The sequence below is a fragment of the Camelus ferus genome, chromosome 2 (assembly GCF_009834535.1).
Source record: "Camelus ferus isolate YT-003-E chromosome 2, BCGSAC_Cfer_1.0, whole genome shotgun sequence".
Classification (NCBI taxonomy): Eukaryota; Metazoa; Chordata; class Mammalia; order Artiodactyla; family Camelidae; genus Camelus; species Camelus ferus.
In genome coordinates, this window is record NC_045697.1 from 27,105,326 (window position 1) to 27,123,898 (window position 18,573).

At 44.1% G+C, this 18,573-nt stretch overlaps 1 protein-coding gene across 2 annotated transcripts in view; it reads right to left on the reverse strand.

Moving 5' to 3' along the window:
• RELL1 (RELT like 1) overlaps nt 1–16,750 on the reverse strand; it is a 60,847-nt gene extending 44,097 nt beyond the window's left edge. Inside the window, exon 1 of one of the 2 annotated variants that reach the window (XM_032495653.1) lies at nt 16,536–16,750. In XM_032495653.1, coding sequence (XP_032351544.1) covers nt 16,536–16,623 — 88 coding nt within the window. In that variant the 5' untranslated portion in view covers nt 16,624–16,750. The remainder of the gene's footprint in view (nt 1–16,535) is intronic. The other variant, XM_032495660.1, reaches the window with a different exon arrangement.
• Nucleotides 16,751–18,573: the final 1,823 nt, after the last annotated feature.

Below are 18,573 nucleotides of genomic sequence, written 5' to 3' on the forward strand. Positions count from 1 at the left end.
CACATCTAAAAATCCTTCAAAAAGAAAGAAGGGAGGGAGGGAGGGAAAGAAAGGGAAAAGGAGGAAGAAAATCTTCAATCCTACACATGATTAGCTAGAAATACCATACAAGATATAAAGGTTCCCACCAAGATGATACTTGATGCTTTCACATTCATTATTTTACCTGAAACCTATAATCCCAAGAAGGTAGCCAAGAGGGTGGATAAGATCCTCATGTTGCAAAAACCTCAGTGGTCTAACATGACATCCCAGGACAGAGGCAACGAGCCAGACAGAAGAACCAACACTCAGAGCCGCTGACAGCCTCCCCACCCACTTCACTACAACACACGTCGCTTGGGCATACTGTGGCCAAAGTCAGGAAATCCAAAGGGGTGAAAGAACTCACAGGAAAAGACCGATTTAGGTCAAACAAGCCTGTTTCCCAAGTGCAGAGAAGGGTGTCCTGCCTTTGTACCTCTATGCCTATCACAGTTCCTGGAACACAGTGGGAGCACCTTGAACATCTGCTGCATGGAACCTGTGAATCATGAAAGCAGATCCCATCCTTCCAAAAAGGCTCCTCGACAACTGATGGAGCATCCACTTCCACTGTAACGGGATAAGCAGTTTTGTTAAGATGCTGTTTGGTAGAACAGAACGTCCAATGCAGTCATACCCCCATTTGCCAAATACCAACAGTTTTTTTAAAACATACACAAATAGGTTATTTTTAGAGTTGGATGACTGACTCATCCCATAGCTCAACCCACTTGTTGGAAAAGCCCTTTCCGAAGGATGTAAATACAGGAGCAAGCCTCTGGCCTCATCGAAATCAACAGAAGGTTCGTTAGCAAGATGCAAAGGAAGGCCACGAATAGCAGCACGTTCCCAAACCCAGCTCTGGGAACTGACCTTGAGCTGGATTTTCACGGGACCCCATCACGTTCCAAACTGCCTCGTCTGTCCGTCAAGGGGTGGAGCTGACACACCCTCACCCAAGGCACTGCCCTCTCCCACATGGATGCCATCCCTAACAGATCTGATCCTGCACGTTCCTCACAAGAGGCTGAGCAGGGACTAAGTCAGAAATTATGTAAACTGTGGTTGGAAGCTAACTGGCAAATGCCAATCAAAGCTACCAAACGGGAAGAGGACAGGCCCAGATGGCCTGTTTCCGGCAGAAACTGCAAGAAGGAGGCTGGAGAAAGAGGAGCAGTTCCCTTAGGAACCAGCGACTCCCCCGGAGCTTCACAGACAGGGTGCTGGACCAGGCCTCTGGGAGCTGCGTCCCTGGTTTCTGGGTACAACCCACCTCTGCCAGGGTCGGGGTCCAGCCAAGTAATTTCCAGCTCGCAAGACAACACAAACCAACCACATGGGGAAAGAAGGTGTGTTGCTGAGCCGGCTGGAGCTTAGTAAGCAAGGACTTCAAAAGGGAAGATGGCCAGGGCCCAGCCCTGCAGAGGGAGAGGGAGATACTAACAGATCTTCCTGCGCGTGTTAGGGGTTCACCATCCCCACACCCACCTTCCACCTTTACTTGCATATTTTTTTTAATCTTTAGGATCCTTAGGTAGGTGTTACAAAAATGAAACCCATCTTAGAAATGAAGACATTAAAGAACAAAGTATTAGAAAAAATATATATGTATGTATACATATAACTGAATCACTTTGCTGTACACCTGAAACTAACATTGTAAAACAACTACACTTAAATAATTTAAAGAAAAAAGTATTGAAGTCAAGGTCACTCATCTGGGGAGTGGCCAGAATTTGAACTGAGGTCCGTTGTAAGCAGGGCCCAAGCTCTCAACCAGAGCTGCTCCCTAGAAATAAAGGAGGCAAAACAGAAGCCAGCTTTTTCTTGGCTGCTCTGTTTTCATGCAACTTATTTCCAGGCTGTCCATCCCAGGCAAGTCTATCCAGTTCCCAATGCCTCAGTTTCCTCATCTAGAAAATGCAGATCATCATAGAATTGTTTCTGAGCAGGAAATGAGACGAGTTTACGGGTTTAGCCGAGGTCCTAGCACAGAGTAAGTGCTCAGTAAATGTCAGCCCATATTGTGGTGATGACTATTATCAGTGGTAGTAACGTGAACACAGCTATCCTCACAAAGCACCCAGCTCAGCTGGGGATACAAAGCCAAAAGACAGGAAAAGGCGATGAACAACATGAGCCTGACTAGAGGAGCAGTGTTAAATGCAGGGGACAGAGAAATACACGAGGCCTGGAGGTGAGTGGCAGCTGCCAGCACAGTGCTCCCCAGGCAGCATGAGAGCACGAGGGGGCGGCCGGTCTGCGGCTCCTACAACCCTGACATCAGCCCGGTTTCTCTTCCCTCCAGGAACAGGAAGTGGATAACAATTAAACAGAAAACTACAAAAGCCCTAAACACAGGGTTTTCCAATTAGTCACAGGTTAAGTCAGGCAGTGTTCCTGCTACACAGGCATGTGGCCTGCCTTCTGGGAAAACGGGAATTGGGAAGCAGAGATGAGTATATGGGTACATATGTGGGGTGAAGTTGTGAAGTGCTCTGCCAGGAAGTCTCCCCTAGGGCTGTCAGAGAGCAAAGGACAAAGGGACTAGGAGAGAAAATAAAGACCACTTTGGAAAAGGCAAACAAAGGGAAGGTTAAACAGAAGTAATTAGGAAAACCCTAGACGTAGAGAACCTGATTTTAAGGGGAAGAAATGAACATGAAAGTCAATAGGGTGAAACTCAGAACCCTGAACCCCAGTAGCAAGGATTAGACACATAGAAAAATACTATTAATGATAGTCACGTACTGATGCATAGTTTGTGTAATTACTATTCCAAGCACCTTATAAGTAGGAACTTTTTTAACCCTTACAGTAACCCTGTAAGGTAGGCACTATTGTTTGCAACCCCATTTGACAGATATGAAAACTACAGCACAAAGAGGTCAAGTAACTTACACCAGGTCACACAGCTAGCAAGTAGCAGCGGTGAGACTTTAATCCAAGCAGTCTGGCTCCAGAGCCCCATTCTCTATGCTTTATTGCCTGTGAGTTAACAGTTTTGATATTCAGTAAATTTCCACCAAATGGGATTATCCATAGCTCATCTCTATGTTGAGTCAGAGTCTTGAGTAGAAAAATCTATGGGTAATCATTACTCATCTAATTCAATAATAAGCCTAGAATGAGAGAATGGTTTTCCCTAGTAAGTCAATTATTGGGAAGAGGTGCATTTAAGTAATATTCTCTCGATGCCAATTTATCAGGTTTTTCTGGCACTAAGTGCTAATTTCAAAAAAAAAAAAATCCTGATACCATTCATAAGAAGCAAAATCAAAAAGCCACCTGATCTGCATTTAACAATGTTGGAATTGCTGATTACTTCTCGGAAATCCTAAACTTCCCTTTGACTTTTAAAACAATAGAAACGATTTATATGAAGGGATCAGATCTGCCATATCCCTTCGTCCAAAACAATCTCAATTGTTAATAAAAATGTGAAATGAAGAAATAAACACAAAGCAAAATTTTGAGCTAACATGATCTCAGTTTCATTGAAGGAAAAAATACCAAAATGTCTACACTAGTTATTTCTGAGTAGTAAGATCATAAGTTATTTTTATTTCCTTTTTAGTATTTTATATTTTTTGTTGGTGGAACTTGGGAGTTTTTTTTTTTTTCTTTTTCTACTTTTAGCATTTTCTAAAATGTCTTAAGGCAGTCACTATAGTTGTTTTGTTTGTTTAGTGCAGATAGAAAGTCAGTAAGGAAACTTTATTTCTATTAGATCGAACCATATGAAACTGTTGTCATGGTAGGTCAAAAATAGTAGAATACTGGTAATTTCGTATGGTTTATCCTAATAGTAATATTCATGCTGTAGAGATAAAACAAAGTTACTGGAAACCCCTTGGTAAGGAGGCTATCTCTAACTGCAATCCATAATATTTATAGACTAGATGCTTTTACTGACGGAGGGCAGAGAAAATGCTATGAAATCTTTGATATACCTTAGGAGAGACGGGTCAACAGAAACCACAGAGTGGTGTAATGTCTACTTTATTACACTGTAAAACACAATGTAAATACATAAACAATAAGGCACTGGCTTGATATTTCTTTTCTTTCCCACTGTACTTTTTTTAAAGCTATTTCAGTCTTTATCTAAATAGTAAAACACCATACTTTCAAAGAGATTGTTACAACCACAATGTTTTAATACTATGAATTGATTTTTCCCAGTAGGGAGGGCTTGATTGTTTCAATTCTCCATCACCAACTGGGTGTCCTGCAATTCAATTCACTTCAATTCTGACACCAACTACCCCCACTTCAGACACCAGCTGCAAAGGACATCTAACCATTTAATCAGGCTAGCCGACTACCAAGTCAGGGCCTCCTGGATCTCCCTCAGATGCCACAATTTGCTGTGATGACTCAGAAAATGCAGGGAAGTGCTATGCTTATGCTTACAGTGTTATTATGAAGGATACAACTCAGGAACAGCAGGATGAAAGAGAAGTGTAGGGCAAAGAGTAGGGGGTGGCACAGAGCTTCCATGCTGTTTCCTGACACACCACCCTCCCAGCGATATCCATGGGTTCACCAATCCAGAAGCTCCTTTAGCTTCCTTGTTTCAGAGTTTTTATCAAAGTTTCAAGAAATTTCATTACATAATGACTGATTAAGTCACCGGCCATTGGTGATTAACTTGATCGCCAGACCCTCACACTTTCCTGAGATCAGGGGATGGAGCTGAAGATTCCAACCCTCTATAATCCTGCAGGTGGTTCCTTGGGCAACATCTTCAACCTGAAGCTCCCTAGGGGTCCACCAAGAGTCACTCATTAGCTGGTCAGGTAGGGTCAAAAGGGCTAATTATGAATAACAAAAGACACTCTTATCACTCAGGAAATTTCAAGGGTTTTAGGAGTTTTGTACCAAGAAAACAGGACAGAGACCAAATATATGTGGTCTCTATTACAGCACGTTGACCCAAAGTCAGGAGTCTGTACTCATTTAAATATCAAGATGCAGCACTGAACAGCCGGGAAAAGACCAACTGTTGTATTATATGATTCTAGCAGAAGAATTCTCCTTCCCTCCTTGAAGACCACCCCCTTGCTGACCCCACCCCCACTCAGACATTAAGACACACCAACCCCACTGTCCGAGTAACTACTAGTTCCTGATATGTGGGCACCTAACGCATACTAGACTACTTTCAACTGGGTTATTTTTTCTTCCCCAAATCTATTTAGGCACATTATAAGAAATCAAAGGACTAAGAAAACGGACTTGCCAGAAGTGATGCAGAGACGAGCCCTTAGCCAAGCAGGGTCTTATAAATCACCCCAGTGCTGATTTGTATGTTTTATTTCAAGGCACTGCCCTAAACACTGATGGCCAACACTGCCCTCCTGACCTGGACCCAGAGGAGAAAACCATGAGAACCTGACCAAAAACGGGACAAAAACTAGAAATGCACAACAGCCTTAAAACACATGTTAAGTGATGGAGAATTCTGGAGTCAGAATGGTATGTACAATTTCAGAGGATTTACTCTCACTTAAGACATACACAGTTATTGAACTTTTCCCATTAATGAACTCCTTTTGGTCTTCACACCACGAAGACTACACACGGCACTTCATGATTCTAATTCCCAGCAAACTGAAAACCTGTTTCCCAGCATATTACACCTATACACTACACAGACCAGATCTGTATTACTTACAAAGGGCTGTATTATTCATTGGATCCTCCAAACTATTCTGAGATGTATAAAGAACAGGTATGTTCACTCTCTGTCCCTCCAACTCACTCCCCCGCTCCCTGCCTACACAATCAACCAAGGGCTTTGTCTCGGATCCCCCCCCAACCCCTGCGCCTAGCCTCCACTCCACTCTGCAGTCTTATCTGATGCAATTTTCACACCGGGTCTGCACTGACTTCCTACCCAATTCCCACCCCTCTGCACCCCTTTTGCTGGGCTGCCATGGCCACACTCCCTTTAAGGTCCACTTAAAGTGCCTGGGTTTAGGCTATGAAGTCTTCTCCAACCCTCCCATCAGGAGGAAAGTCTTTCCTCTGGAATCCCACATAGGGCACTTTGTCTGTAGTCCCAGCATATTTTCCCTTATTCTGTGTTCACTGCTTCTCTCCTCCCGCTTCTCACTCACAAGTCAGCCGAGAACAGAAACCAAGTTTGTTGTTCATTTTATGTACCAACACAACACCTAACAGTATCTCAAATAAGGCCCTCATTTTTAATTTTTTATTGAAGTGTAGTTAATTTACAATGTTGTTTCAACTGTGCAGCAGTGATTCAATTATACACATACATACTCCTTTTCCGATTCTTTTCCATTATAGGTTATTACAAGATATCCAATATAGTTTGTTGTTGATCTATTTTATATATTTATATATAGTAGTGTGTATCTGTTAATCCCAAACTCCTAATTTCTTTTTCCTTAATGGAGGTACTGGTGATTGAACATAGGACCTCCTCCATGCTAAGCACTCATTCTACCACTGAGCTATACCCTCCCCCAAGCCCTCATTTTTAAATGAATTGCGTGCTGTTTGTAGGGAATATCCACATGTTTCACCTGAAAAGACTGTTAAGATGCTGAGTTGGCAATTCTGCACATGAAATGAGTTTTATTTTCAAAACCTAGCTTTAAACCTTTTTCTTTTAATTTTTTGTTTGTTTTTGTTTTTTTAAGGAGGGGGGAGTAATTAGGTGTGTTTCTTTGTTTGTTTGTTTAAGTGGCAATACTAGGGATTGACCCCAGGACCTCCGTCCTGCATATTAAGCACGCACTCTACCACTGAGCTATACCCCATCATCTAGTTTTAAGCAATATCCGACACCTCTTTTTTTCCATCGGTGGTTGTTTTGTGTTGTGCTTTTACAGAGGAGAAGGAGGAGGCTGGAAAGAATTGAGGAAGCAGCAGAAGCATTCAGGCCATGCACGCATATAGCACAAACATGCAAAGGAAGACGAAGGAATGGCTACTCATTAGCCATCTGCCACTTCGCCAATGCCAGGAAATTCCGGGCAGCCGTTTTTTATAACGTGACTAATTCACATGATTGTGTTGGAGACTTCCAGCTATGAAGAGCTGTTACAATATTTGAAAATTAGTGCTCCCAAGTTATATTGTGAGACAGAAAGCCTGGTGAATTCTTCAAACTTCCACCCGTTACAGGAATCTCAGAGAACCGCATTATGTTTGTATATGCACGGGGGAGGAAGGCTTGGCATGTTACTGATACTGAAAAGAATTCATTGTTTGTTTTTAACCCTACCTATCACGTGACGTTTTATGTACAGGTTCTTTATACATTTTCCACCACTCAGCTGAACTCATCTGGCCAGTTAAGAAGGGTACCGGCATAATTGTGTCTATTCAGGAAACTGAAATTGATTATTTTAAATAACTCCCTCACATCAAAATTTTGTAGACTTCATTTCTTAAATCTAATGACATGTAAATTGAATTAGTCCCTTCAAATATTTACTCTAAAAGTAAATAGGCAATTCCTGAAGAATTCCTTGGATAATCGCTCATTTTCCACTAAAAACAAAATCTACATTTAATTAATAAGCTCTCTTGGCTTTCTCTTTAGGTAGATGAACCTACAATGAAAAAGTAAAAAAAAATAATAATAAATTTTAAAACTTCCTTTTACCAGTTGTGCTATGTGTGGAGCACATGCAGTTTCACATAATAACAAAGACCATCTGAGAACAGTGAACATACTTTTAGATTTGGCTTCTCATCTTGTGACTTGAGCAAGACATTTCACTTCTCTTTGTCTTGGTTATCTCTCTGTACTTCTGTTTCCTTATGGCTACAAAATGGAGAATACAGCAACCTGCTCCTCAGGTGGTTGCAAGAAATAAATTGGATCAAGCAATCAAATATTTGAGCATGCCTTGCATGCTCTGTGTCTAGTTAAGAAAAATTCTGTGTTAAATAGATGCAACATGTATCCATGGACTCGCGAATATTCACAGGAGATAAAATCAGTGAGAATAACTAGGAAAGGTTTCCTGGAAGTGTTATCCTTGATCTCAGCTTGAAGGATGGGCGGAAAACAGGATGAATAGCCCACAAAGAGGGGAGGGATTTCCAGGTTAAGATATTTAGTCAGCATCTACCAGGAATGAGTTAGAAATGCAAATTCTCCAGTCCCTTCCCAGACCTAGACCCTAGGGTTGGGGGAGGGGGAGGGAATCTACCTGTGCTGTGTCCAGCCTTCTAGTGAATTCTGACGCACGCGCAAGTGTGGGGACCACGGCTGCAGATCTGTTTGCTGTCACCTCCTCTCTTCCACAACCACCTGTCCTCCACCTGACTAATGCTGACATTTTTATAACTGTAAGTTCAATCTTCATTTCCTCCAGAAAGCCTTGCTCAACCTGTACTCTCACCCCACTCCCAGCCCCAGCTTAGGTCCTCTGGCCCTGTGCCATACTTTCCTTATCAAGGTACTAATGACACTTTATCATGATTGCTTGTTTAATCGCCCCTGATAACCAGTGCTGGCTCCATAAAGGCACGGACTGTGTCTATTGTGTTCGCTTCACATCATCCTAGTGCCTTGCACACAGTTAAGGCACTTGGCTAAGACTTGCCGAATGAATAAATTAAAGAATTAACCTGAGAAACAAAGCTATAAAGGAAAGGTATAAAGTATTAATATGATACAGATATAAAACTAACAGCTGTATTTGGAGTACTGGTTGCAAAAACACAACTGAATTTAGTTTGCATTTGGAAAGGGCTCATGAATGGATTTGTGTTTCGAAAACCTTTGCACTGAAACTTTTCACAAACACTTTTCAAATACACCAACGACACACCATATTCACCTGTTAAGGCAGTACTTGCTTACTTTTTATTGCCATTCTTTTTTCTCCATGACCTGATTCTCCACCTCAGGCTTCTGGAGCAATATGGCTCATGGAGGTGGGCAGACAAAGCAGCCTCTTCCGAATTCAGGAGGGGAGTGAGAGAGGGGACTGACAGCTAAGGTCTGTAGATGATTCCAGAAAGCCTAAGTCTTTGCTTTATTACGAAGAAGACTCTCTAGCTGAGTCAGAACCTCTGGATTCCAGCTCCGGCTTCCTTCACTCATTCAAATGTTTAAGCATCTGCCTGTCCTGTGCTCGGACCTGAGCCTTGGACAGTGACCAAGACACACACGTGGGCCCTCCCTCACCAAACCTAATGTTCTACTTCTCCACTGCGGCCGTTCCTGGTCCCCGCAGGCTACCAGACCTCTCAGGGCTCAGCATCCCCATCTGCAAAGGGCGGGCTTACTTAATTATAAGACGACCACTGAGTCCCCTCTGACTCTATGACTAAGAACAGTACAATTACTCTCAGAAGTTGGTTGGCCTAAGTCAGCGGAGAGACAGCTTGAACACAGTGGGAAGAGTCCTAGAGAGAGTTAAGAGCCCCCTCAAGCCCTGGCTGGGCCAGCTTGGCATCCTCATCTGTTAAAGAAGCTTTGAAGAGAGCATCAGGGCTGACACTACAGGACTGTACCTCCTGGTCCCAGTATGTGCTTTCCTGGCACCACTGAGGCATTAACAATTCTGACACTTCCTGGAAGTATCGTCAGATCCCACCGCTTAAGGGCTCAGTCTCACAAGGATGCCAATCACAAGTCCAGGTTGTCACCTGTACTTATGGCCAACTGCCTACAGTTTGGAGGCTCCAAGGACCCCCTCCCTGAGTTCAATTAACAGAACTCAGGGAAACATTTTACTTACAAGATTACCAGTTTATTAGTAAAGTGTTAACAGCCAGATGGGAGAGAAGCATTGGGCAAGGTATGGGGAAAGGGTGGTGCTTCCTTGCGCTCTGGGCGTCCTGCTCTCCACACATCTCCACGGGTTCACCCACCAGGAAGTTCAGCAAGTCTCGTTGCTCAAGCCTTTAAAGTGCTTAATCCGCAGCCCTCCCCCTGCCTCTTCCCCTTCCCAGAGGTGGGCGGGTGGGTGAGGCTGAAAGTTTCAGCCCTCTTCTCCCACCCTCCTTCAGGTGACCAGCCCCACCCTGAGGCTATCTGGGGGCACCACCCTAAGTCAACTCATTAGCATACGCTCAAAAGGGGCTCCTTAGGAAAAAAGACAACGCCTTTCATTTAGGAAATTCCAAGGGTTTGAGGAGATTTGTGCCAGGAACTGAGGACAAAGACTAAATATATTTCTTATTAAACATACATTATTATATGTTATACATCATATATTATATATATTGCTACTATATATAGTATATATTTCTTACATTCTACTTCATCACAACAGTCACCAGTGAACAACGAGAAGATGAGTGTTGGTGACCCTGGATAATCAAAAAGGATGGCAAGTGGATAGTTACATCAATTCTAGGGGAAAACTGTCAAAACCTTGGGACTGTACCTACAGATCCACTGGCTAGAGAAAACCCAATTGGTCAATCTTTCAAAATGCTAAAGAAACTGTCACAGCCTACCCTTACAAAGGTAATGGCTTCCTCCCGTTTTCCTTCCTCTCCTTTGCCTAATTTTGGTAGCTAATGGCTCACAGCTCCACAAATCCCCTGCATCCCAGGAGAACTCCCTGCCAGGCCCCCTGGTCCCTATTCCTCCTCCCCTGGGGCCTTGGCGCTGCTCAAAGCTGCTTCCTCAACCTCCCCGCCCATTACACACAGGACACACCGGCCTCAGGGGTCAGGGCAAGATGAGACAGGGAACACCTCAGGCAATGGCTCAGGACTTGAAAGGAAAACTCTGGAGCAGGTAGGAACTTTGTCCCATCTGATAGCTGTGGCAGGTTAGTACCTGGTTAAGAACAAAGTAAGAATAATACATTTGTTTAGTATTTACTATGCACAAAACATTGCACCAGGCACTCTCACGGTTTTTTGTGTGTGTGTGTGAAATTTACTTTTTATTTATTTATTTGTTTTAGGTTATGCTGCCAAGCTTTTTTTTTTTTAATTGAAGTATAGTTGATTTAAAATGTTGTGTTTGTTTCTGGTGTACAGCATAGTGATTCAGTCATACATATTCTTTTCCATTACAGGTTATTACCACTCTCATGTTTGTATCTCATGTAATTGTCACAAAAATCCCAATCAGGCAACTCTGCCATATTTTCTCCATAACCCAGAGGAGGAAAGTGGTCCAAAGACTTTTTTACCCTCTGAACAATATTAGCACTTTATTAGTGGTTGGAATACAGTCATACACAGGAGTGTGCAAACAAAATGGGGGGATAGAGTTGGGGAGAGCTGGCCACTGTCTGGGATCCTGGGATGAGCAGACAAGAAGGCAAGAACCTTGGGGTACTGCAAAGGGAGGGACAGAAAATCCCCTGAGTTCAATACGTCTGGCACAAGGATCCTCAAAGTGAGATAACTGGGCGCAGGAACTCAGTCTGGCTCAGGTACCCAACACCTTCTACCAGCCCTCCCGCCCCAAAAAGTCCCTTGGGTGGATTCTATTTCTTCTCTCCCTTACAAAGAAAGCTGTGTCAATAACTGGCAGAGGAAAGTAGTTTCCATTATAATAGGTACCCATCCCTAAAGCCACATAGAATACAGGAAGCCTCAGATTTGCCCAGGTATCTATTTAATCAGATCCCACACGAAAATACTAAGTGCCACTCATTTGACGAGTTCTCTCTCTCCCCTGGATACCTACTACTTTGAGCAGGTTTACATTCGCCTGCCCACAAACCAACAGATGAGTCATGGAAGAGGAAATGCAGGTCCATAATCCCTTATCTGAAAACTTGGAGGTCAGATGTGCCTCAAAATTCAGACTTTGTAATTCTAGAAAGGTAACACAATGCATTTAGCACACATTATGTGACACTCAGAAATCAAACTCATTAATATTACTGCAGCCAAAACTTAGCAGTATTCAAACTAAGTGAGATAAATATACACTGCAGACTCCCACCTTGGTTCGGGCTAAGTTTTACCCACCAACGGAGTATGCAAAAAGCCTCAAAAAAAACTGTTCTGGTTTTCAGAGCTTTTCAAATTTCAGAATTGTCCATAAACGATTACAAATGCGTGCACATGGCTCAAATAGTAGAAGAAAACAGTCTACATACAAGTGATCAAAGACATACAATCACGGTGCCCATTTTTGCCTTACAAATTAGCACGTATGTTTTTCAGAGAAAATGCCAAAGGCGTGAGAAGTGAGTCCTTGGACTTGCTGTGAGAATGTAAACTGAGACAATGGTCAGGTCACTAAGACTGGTGTCATCAGTGGCCTCAAAACATGAATAACTTTGACCCCAAAACTGCCTTTTCAGGGACCCAATTTCTATGGAATTCATCAATATCGAGACAAAGCTTTAGGCATAGATGTTCACCGAAACAAGGAGTTTTAAATTTTGTTTACAAATAATTAACAAAAACTGAAATCTAAAATGGAGGCACAGTGAAGTAAAATACAGAGACTCCATATACTGGAATTTTATGCAGTGGTTTTTTTGAGTGTATAGGGAAATGGAGACACCTCTAAGTATAACATGAGGTTAGAAACGCACGGTACAAGGGTACGCTTGCACTGTGATCCTATCAAAGCGAAAAACACAGAGAGTGTATTTCACCAGAGTGAAATAGGCTGACAGTGGCAAGTACCTCTGAGTGATGAGATTAAGGGTGATTCTCTCCCCTTCCCTCCAAACTTTAAATCTTTTGGGGAATTTTCCAGAAACACCAAGAACACTGTATTTTAGCTAAGGAGAAATAAGAAAAAAAAGGTGTAGTTACTTAACTCCCAGTCAGTGGCAGCAAACTTACGAATCTGAGGTGTCACTCTGGACTTTTATATATTTACAGTGACTCTATGACTGCAAAACCATCACCACCTCCAGAATGAACACATTTGTAGTCCACATTTAATAGATAGTTTGCTTGATATATAAGTCTAGTCCAATGCACATTTTGGGTAAGAAATGCAAGAAAAAAGTTACACAGGATAAAAGACATATACCACCTTGCTGTTTGCCAACACCTTTCAGAGGCAACAGCTCATTTTATCCTGACTACGAGCCAGTAAGGCAGATAAAGATAGGAGGTGGCACATACCCATTTTACAGGTAAGAAAATAGAGGCAGAGAGGGCCACACGCTGGAAAGCAGCAGGGATGCTTCAAGTCCAGGATTCTAACTTGGCACTTGGTGCTCTCCCCACTGTATCATGCCATTACCCTATTAATGACTCGATAAATATCTTAGAATAAAAAGAAATTCCTCACTCTAAAGAAAAACAGAATGATTTAGTAATAATAATGGGCTTTAGAAATGAATAGATCTGAGTCAAAATCAAAATTTAACTTACACACGTAAGTGACTTTTTCAAGTTAATGTCTCAGGACTCAATTTCCTCATCTATAAATGGAGGGATAAAATCATATAGCTGACACAATATTGTAAGAGTTAAATGATCTGAGTACTTAGACCAGAGCCTGCCACAGAACAAGTGTAATAAATGCTGCATTCTTTCCTCCAAAAAGAATAAAATGCCTACAGTGTACTAACTGCAAATTCCAGGTAGCCACTCCAGACTCACTATTCTACCTGCTTTCAGCAGCCTATCAAATCTTTACAGTTACCGAAGTGACTGCCCTGCAATTCTTAGAAACCACTCAACATATTAGTTTTAACCAATGACAATTTAAATCATTTTTTGTCAGTTTTAAATAACTTCTCTTTTGTCCCAATAGGTAATTAAACTTCAACATCAGAGGCAAACAATTCTTTAAAAAGTAACAACAAAATTTTTTCGTTTCTATCACCTGGGGCTTTGGTCTCTCTCATTCAAATTTAACTACTGAAACTCCCAAATAGTTTAATTTATTTGAGGGTTGGGCAGGGAAGATGGGGAATGACAGGCAGCTCTCAGATTTTTCATTTCCTCTTTGAATGAAATTTGGGCGTGGAAGCCCAATCTCCAAGGGGTGCTTTCTCACAACATTCTGTCCACTGACTACGCATCCTGTAGACTTAAAGCTGGGCAGCTACCTGACCAAAGGAGAACCCAGAATTTAATAAAGCTTATCATTAGCATCTAAATGAGGAGTCAGGAGGCTGGATGGAAGCCCGCAGAACCCTAGGAGAGAGCACTTGTCATTTCACCAGCCCCTGGTCATTTTCCACCCACTCCTTAACTCAAAGGCCATGCCCACTGTCTGCAGAAAAACTAAGCCCTAAGTAACCAGAGAACTTATACATAAATAAGCCAAGATGTGGAAAATCATCTGTTCTGGTGCCTGTGGTATATAGTTTCGAAGGCTGCTACTAAGACAGAAACTTAATGAGATTCTTCGACTAGGTAGGAAGTGAAAGAGACATTGCCACTACCTACTGTGATGTTAACTGACCTTCTTTTCTCTGCTTCCCAACTTCTGATAACCACATGCTTACAGCTGTATGGTGTCCTAAACTTCCTATCTTAGAATCTCAACAAGACGGCTGCAGTTGATTTCTGTTCTATTGCCTCTCTGGGGAGCAGTGCAGTACAGGGGAAAGAGAATGAACTTTGGAATCAAGCAAACTAGGTTATCAAAGATAAAGATACATGAACACACACTTGCACACACACACACACACACACACCCCTCCTAGGGGTTTTGCTTCTCTTACTGAATGCTAACTGATACACTAGCTATGTGATGCTGGGCCAATTGCTTAACCTCTCTGGGCCCCAGGCGCCTCACTGGAAATAAGAACTTCATAGAATTATGAGAAATAAGTGTAAAAATGAATATGAAGCGCCAAATTCAAAGTTTAACACATAGCAGGCATTCAACATTATTTCCCACCTTTCTCCCTACTTCTCTAAAACAGTCCCTACAAACATTAACACTGTTTTAGATTTCATGGGAACCAGATGTTGGCTGTTCAGGGCATCTTCTTAAGAAATGGGTCTCAAGTCACACTGACACATTTGCACCCTGTATCCTTTCCTTTTTGGATACCTCATTCTTCTTAAGTGTAACTTTCATCAAAAAGGTTACTGTGCAATTAAGATGAGCACGTTCTTCATCACATTCCAGTCCTGAAAGCTGAATGTTGGTTCAAAGATCCATCGAAACACAAACTGACTCTTAGGATGGATTTCTCCTGCTGATGACTGATTACATGCATCATGAGCTGAATTTTTAGCAATTTTCCTCCCAGGTTAAGCTCTTCGAATTCTGGAGCAACTGACTCTAGCCCTCTAAGTACTGTCTACAACCTCGGGTCTAATTTGAACCTGATTACACACCTACCTGTCTCAGCAATGAGACACAGGGTGAAAACCAAAATCCCCCATCCAATAATACATGTCACTAGCGGCCATTTCCTTGAGGTGGATGACTGAAGGAGATACGCATCAGCTAATAAAGACTCAGGAGACATGTTATCCATCCTGTTCCCTTCCTAACATATTCTGGTTTCTGCGAAAAAGTGAAGCCCAAAGTGGTAAGTCAGTTTAAAAGCTGTGATCTAGTGGCGTCTTCCCAGGAGTGAAGAGCAGTATGTGTGTTTTCATAGAGGAGATAGTCATGGTTGGAAGGCTTCCAGTTACTTGCTTATTATTTGGACCTGAAGAGGAGCTTGCTGACGTAAGATTCCAGGATCTAGTAACCCCAATTGGCCAAGAAGGTATACGTTTACTTTTTTTTTTAACTACTGCTGTAAGATGGCAATTAAGAGGGGGACCAGTGGTAAGGAATCCCAGTGTCTACAGTCATAAAACAAGAATGTGAGAAAGGACTTCAGTAAAAGTTATACCTCCTCTTAGATTTCAATTAAAAACTCCTGCTCCAAGTTCATCACTGGGGACAGCATTTTATCATCTCTGCTGGTGGCTTCCTGCTCTAACCACAGAAGGTTCCTTTTGTGGCGACAGGAATTAACTCAAAGAAGAAAAAAAAAAAAAACGGGTAAGTTTACAAACGCACCTTCCCTTTTTCCAAGCCTGATTTATCCAGAATGTGTGGGGAGAAATCTGAAATCCCCAACCTGTTACAAGAATCCATCAACCACTAAAATAAATGAAAACTCGGAAAGAAACTGGAAACCCTCAAGGCTTTAAGATATTAAAAGAAAAAAAAAAAAGGGAGGGGGGAGGGAGGCGGCGACAGCGCACCCGGTCCCCTGTGTCACGATCTTCCGCTCGCGGGGCCCTTGAGGAAAAGGGCAGGAAAGGGGTCCGCGGGGCTCCGAGGCGCTGGGCCCTGGCAGAAGCGCTCCCGAGGAAGGCAAGAGCAGGCCCGGTCCCTACACGCCACACAGCTCAGAGGTGGGGGCAGGAGGTAACAGGTCCTCTGAGGAGCGGGCTAGAGGAGGGAAGGCGCGAGCAGGGCAGGAGGGAAGGGAGGGACGGGAGCCATCGCCATGCGCCGCGCCCGGCCGAGCCACCCACTGACAACCAGATGTTCAGCGCCGGGATCCCGCGGCTGTGCCAGGACAAGGGCAGCTCGAGGCGCATCGGCGCTGCCGTCCGGATCCCTCCACTCCTCCCGCGCTCCCTGGCCGCGACGGGGCACTCACCCGGGGCCACCAGAGGCGAACTCACGGCACCACCCACGAAGACAGCAGCAGCTAGGACAGCGGACCCCGGGAGTCCTCGCGGAGCCATCGCCGCGTCCCTTCGCCGCGGGGCGCTGCGTTCCGGATTCCAGTAGGGTGTGCAGCTCTGGAGCCCGCGGGCGGGCGGATTAGAAGAGCTCAGCCTCCGCGCGCTGCGCACCCAGCCCCGCCGTGGGCCCTCCCCTCAGACCCCACCCACCTCGGCTCGGCCCAGCCCAGCCTCTCCGAGCCAAGCCCCGGGCCCCGCCTGCCCTGGAAGGAGGCCTATCCAGTGACCCCGCCCCCGGGCCCGCCCATCTCAGCCTGGTCCAGCCTCATCCTTCCTCACCCGCTTCCTTTCCAAGTCCGTCCGCCGCTCCAGCAGCCAGGGTTAGTCTATGGCCCCGCCCCTGGGCCCCGCCCGCCAGTCCTGGCCCCGCCCTCCAGCTCTAGCCCCGCCCACCTCGGCCAGGCTCCTGCTGGCGGCGCGCGGTGCTTCCCCTAGACCAGCTGCACCGTAGCCACCCAGATAAGCGCGGGAGCCCGGGGTCCGGACAGGGTCGCTGGTGCTCGTCCTCCCGGGCGCTGGGACCAGGCGGGCGTGGGAAGAGAAAAAGAGCCGGGCAGGAGGTTCTGGATGGGCAGACATGGCCAGTATTGGAATGGGCACGATCTTTTTTCTCTGTTGGCATCTCTATTCATGCTGGCATGCCCCTCGGTGACTGGTCCAGGGAGGGGCGCAGCCGGGATATCAAGTTTCAGTGTTTGAAAATGAGAAAAGGCAAAAAGGCAAATTATTTTAATATTTCCACTTCCATTTAAGCTGTTCCTACTGGGGAAAACACACCTCTGCGTACGTCCAGGAACAAATTTTTTTTTAAATCGAGTGTTCACATTTCTCCTAGCAAATACTTCCACGAAGTAACCCTTCAAGTGCCCAGTCACTTATTATCTTCTTATGTCCTCAGCAGCTCTGTGAGGTGAGTAGTATCCTTAGTTTACAAGCCAGGGAGTAAACCCACGATGGCCAGGCCACCGTGATAAATTGAAATTAGCTCGCCTTCATTGTGTTTGCTCACTGCTGCGCCTTCTGCTCCTGGTTCAATGACAGCACTCACTAAGTTAGAGGTCACAAGTGGTTTTTAAAGTTGAATCATCATCACAGGCACTGGTTGGACGCAGAGTCCTCCTCTGAGGAGTTCCCTCTTTAATGCCCTTTAGAGGCTCCTTCTGAAACAAGGTGGTCAGGCCTTGAACAATGGCCTAAGAACACCAGCAAGGGGAGGGAGTGGGCACTGGAGTTTTTCACAGAAGCAGGCTCTTCCTTGGCCTGTCAGCCTCAGATTCTCAAAGGAGGACTCTTTAATCTTCTCTCTGAGTCCTCTGCGCAGTCTACTAGACTCTCACAAACGTTTGCACTGAGGTGGGAATTTCCAGTGACAGAAGCTCAGACCACTACAGATGGCTTGGGCTGCAGGTTGAAGCCTTTGCCCTTTGAACCCAAAGGCTGGCACTGTGTGCCCTATGCACAGGTGTCCCCACATCCTGCAGTCTGGCAGGTAAGGCAGTTTTATGCCAACATAAAAAGAGAATGGCTGCAGGGGAAAGAGGTCCATGTGGGTCTTGAACTCAAAAAAGGGAAAAGTCCTGAGCCCAGAAACTAAACTATAAATTATAAGTTGTAGTCAGAACCAGCTACATAATTTGCAGAGATCCATGTAAAATAAAAATGCAAGGCCTTTTGTTCAAAAATTAGGAATGTCAAGGTGGTGATGGCCTGACATGGAGGCTATCTAAGCATGGGCCCCCGTGTACAGGTCACACACCTGTAAAACCAGCTCTGGAACTTAGAATGTACCAAAATTCTTGGACAAAGATACCTATTCAAAATGTAAAATATCATTTTTAAAATGAATGATGTTTCATTTTTTCCTACAAATTGAACTTACTATTAAAAAGACAGGACCATTTTAAACAACCTATTCAAATTGGATGTCTGCTTATGGCTCTCCAGAAATAA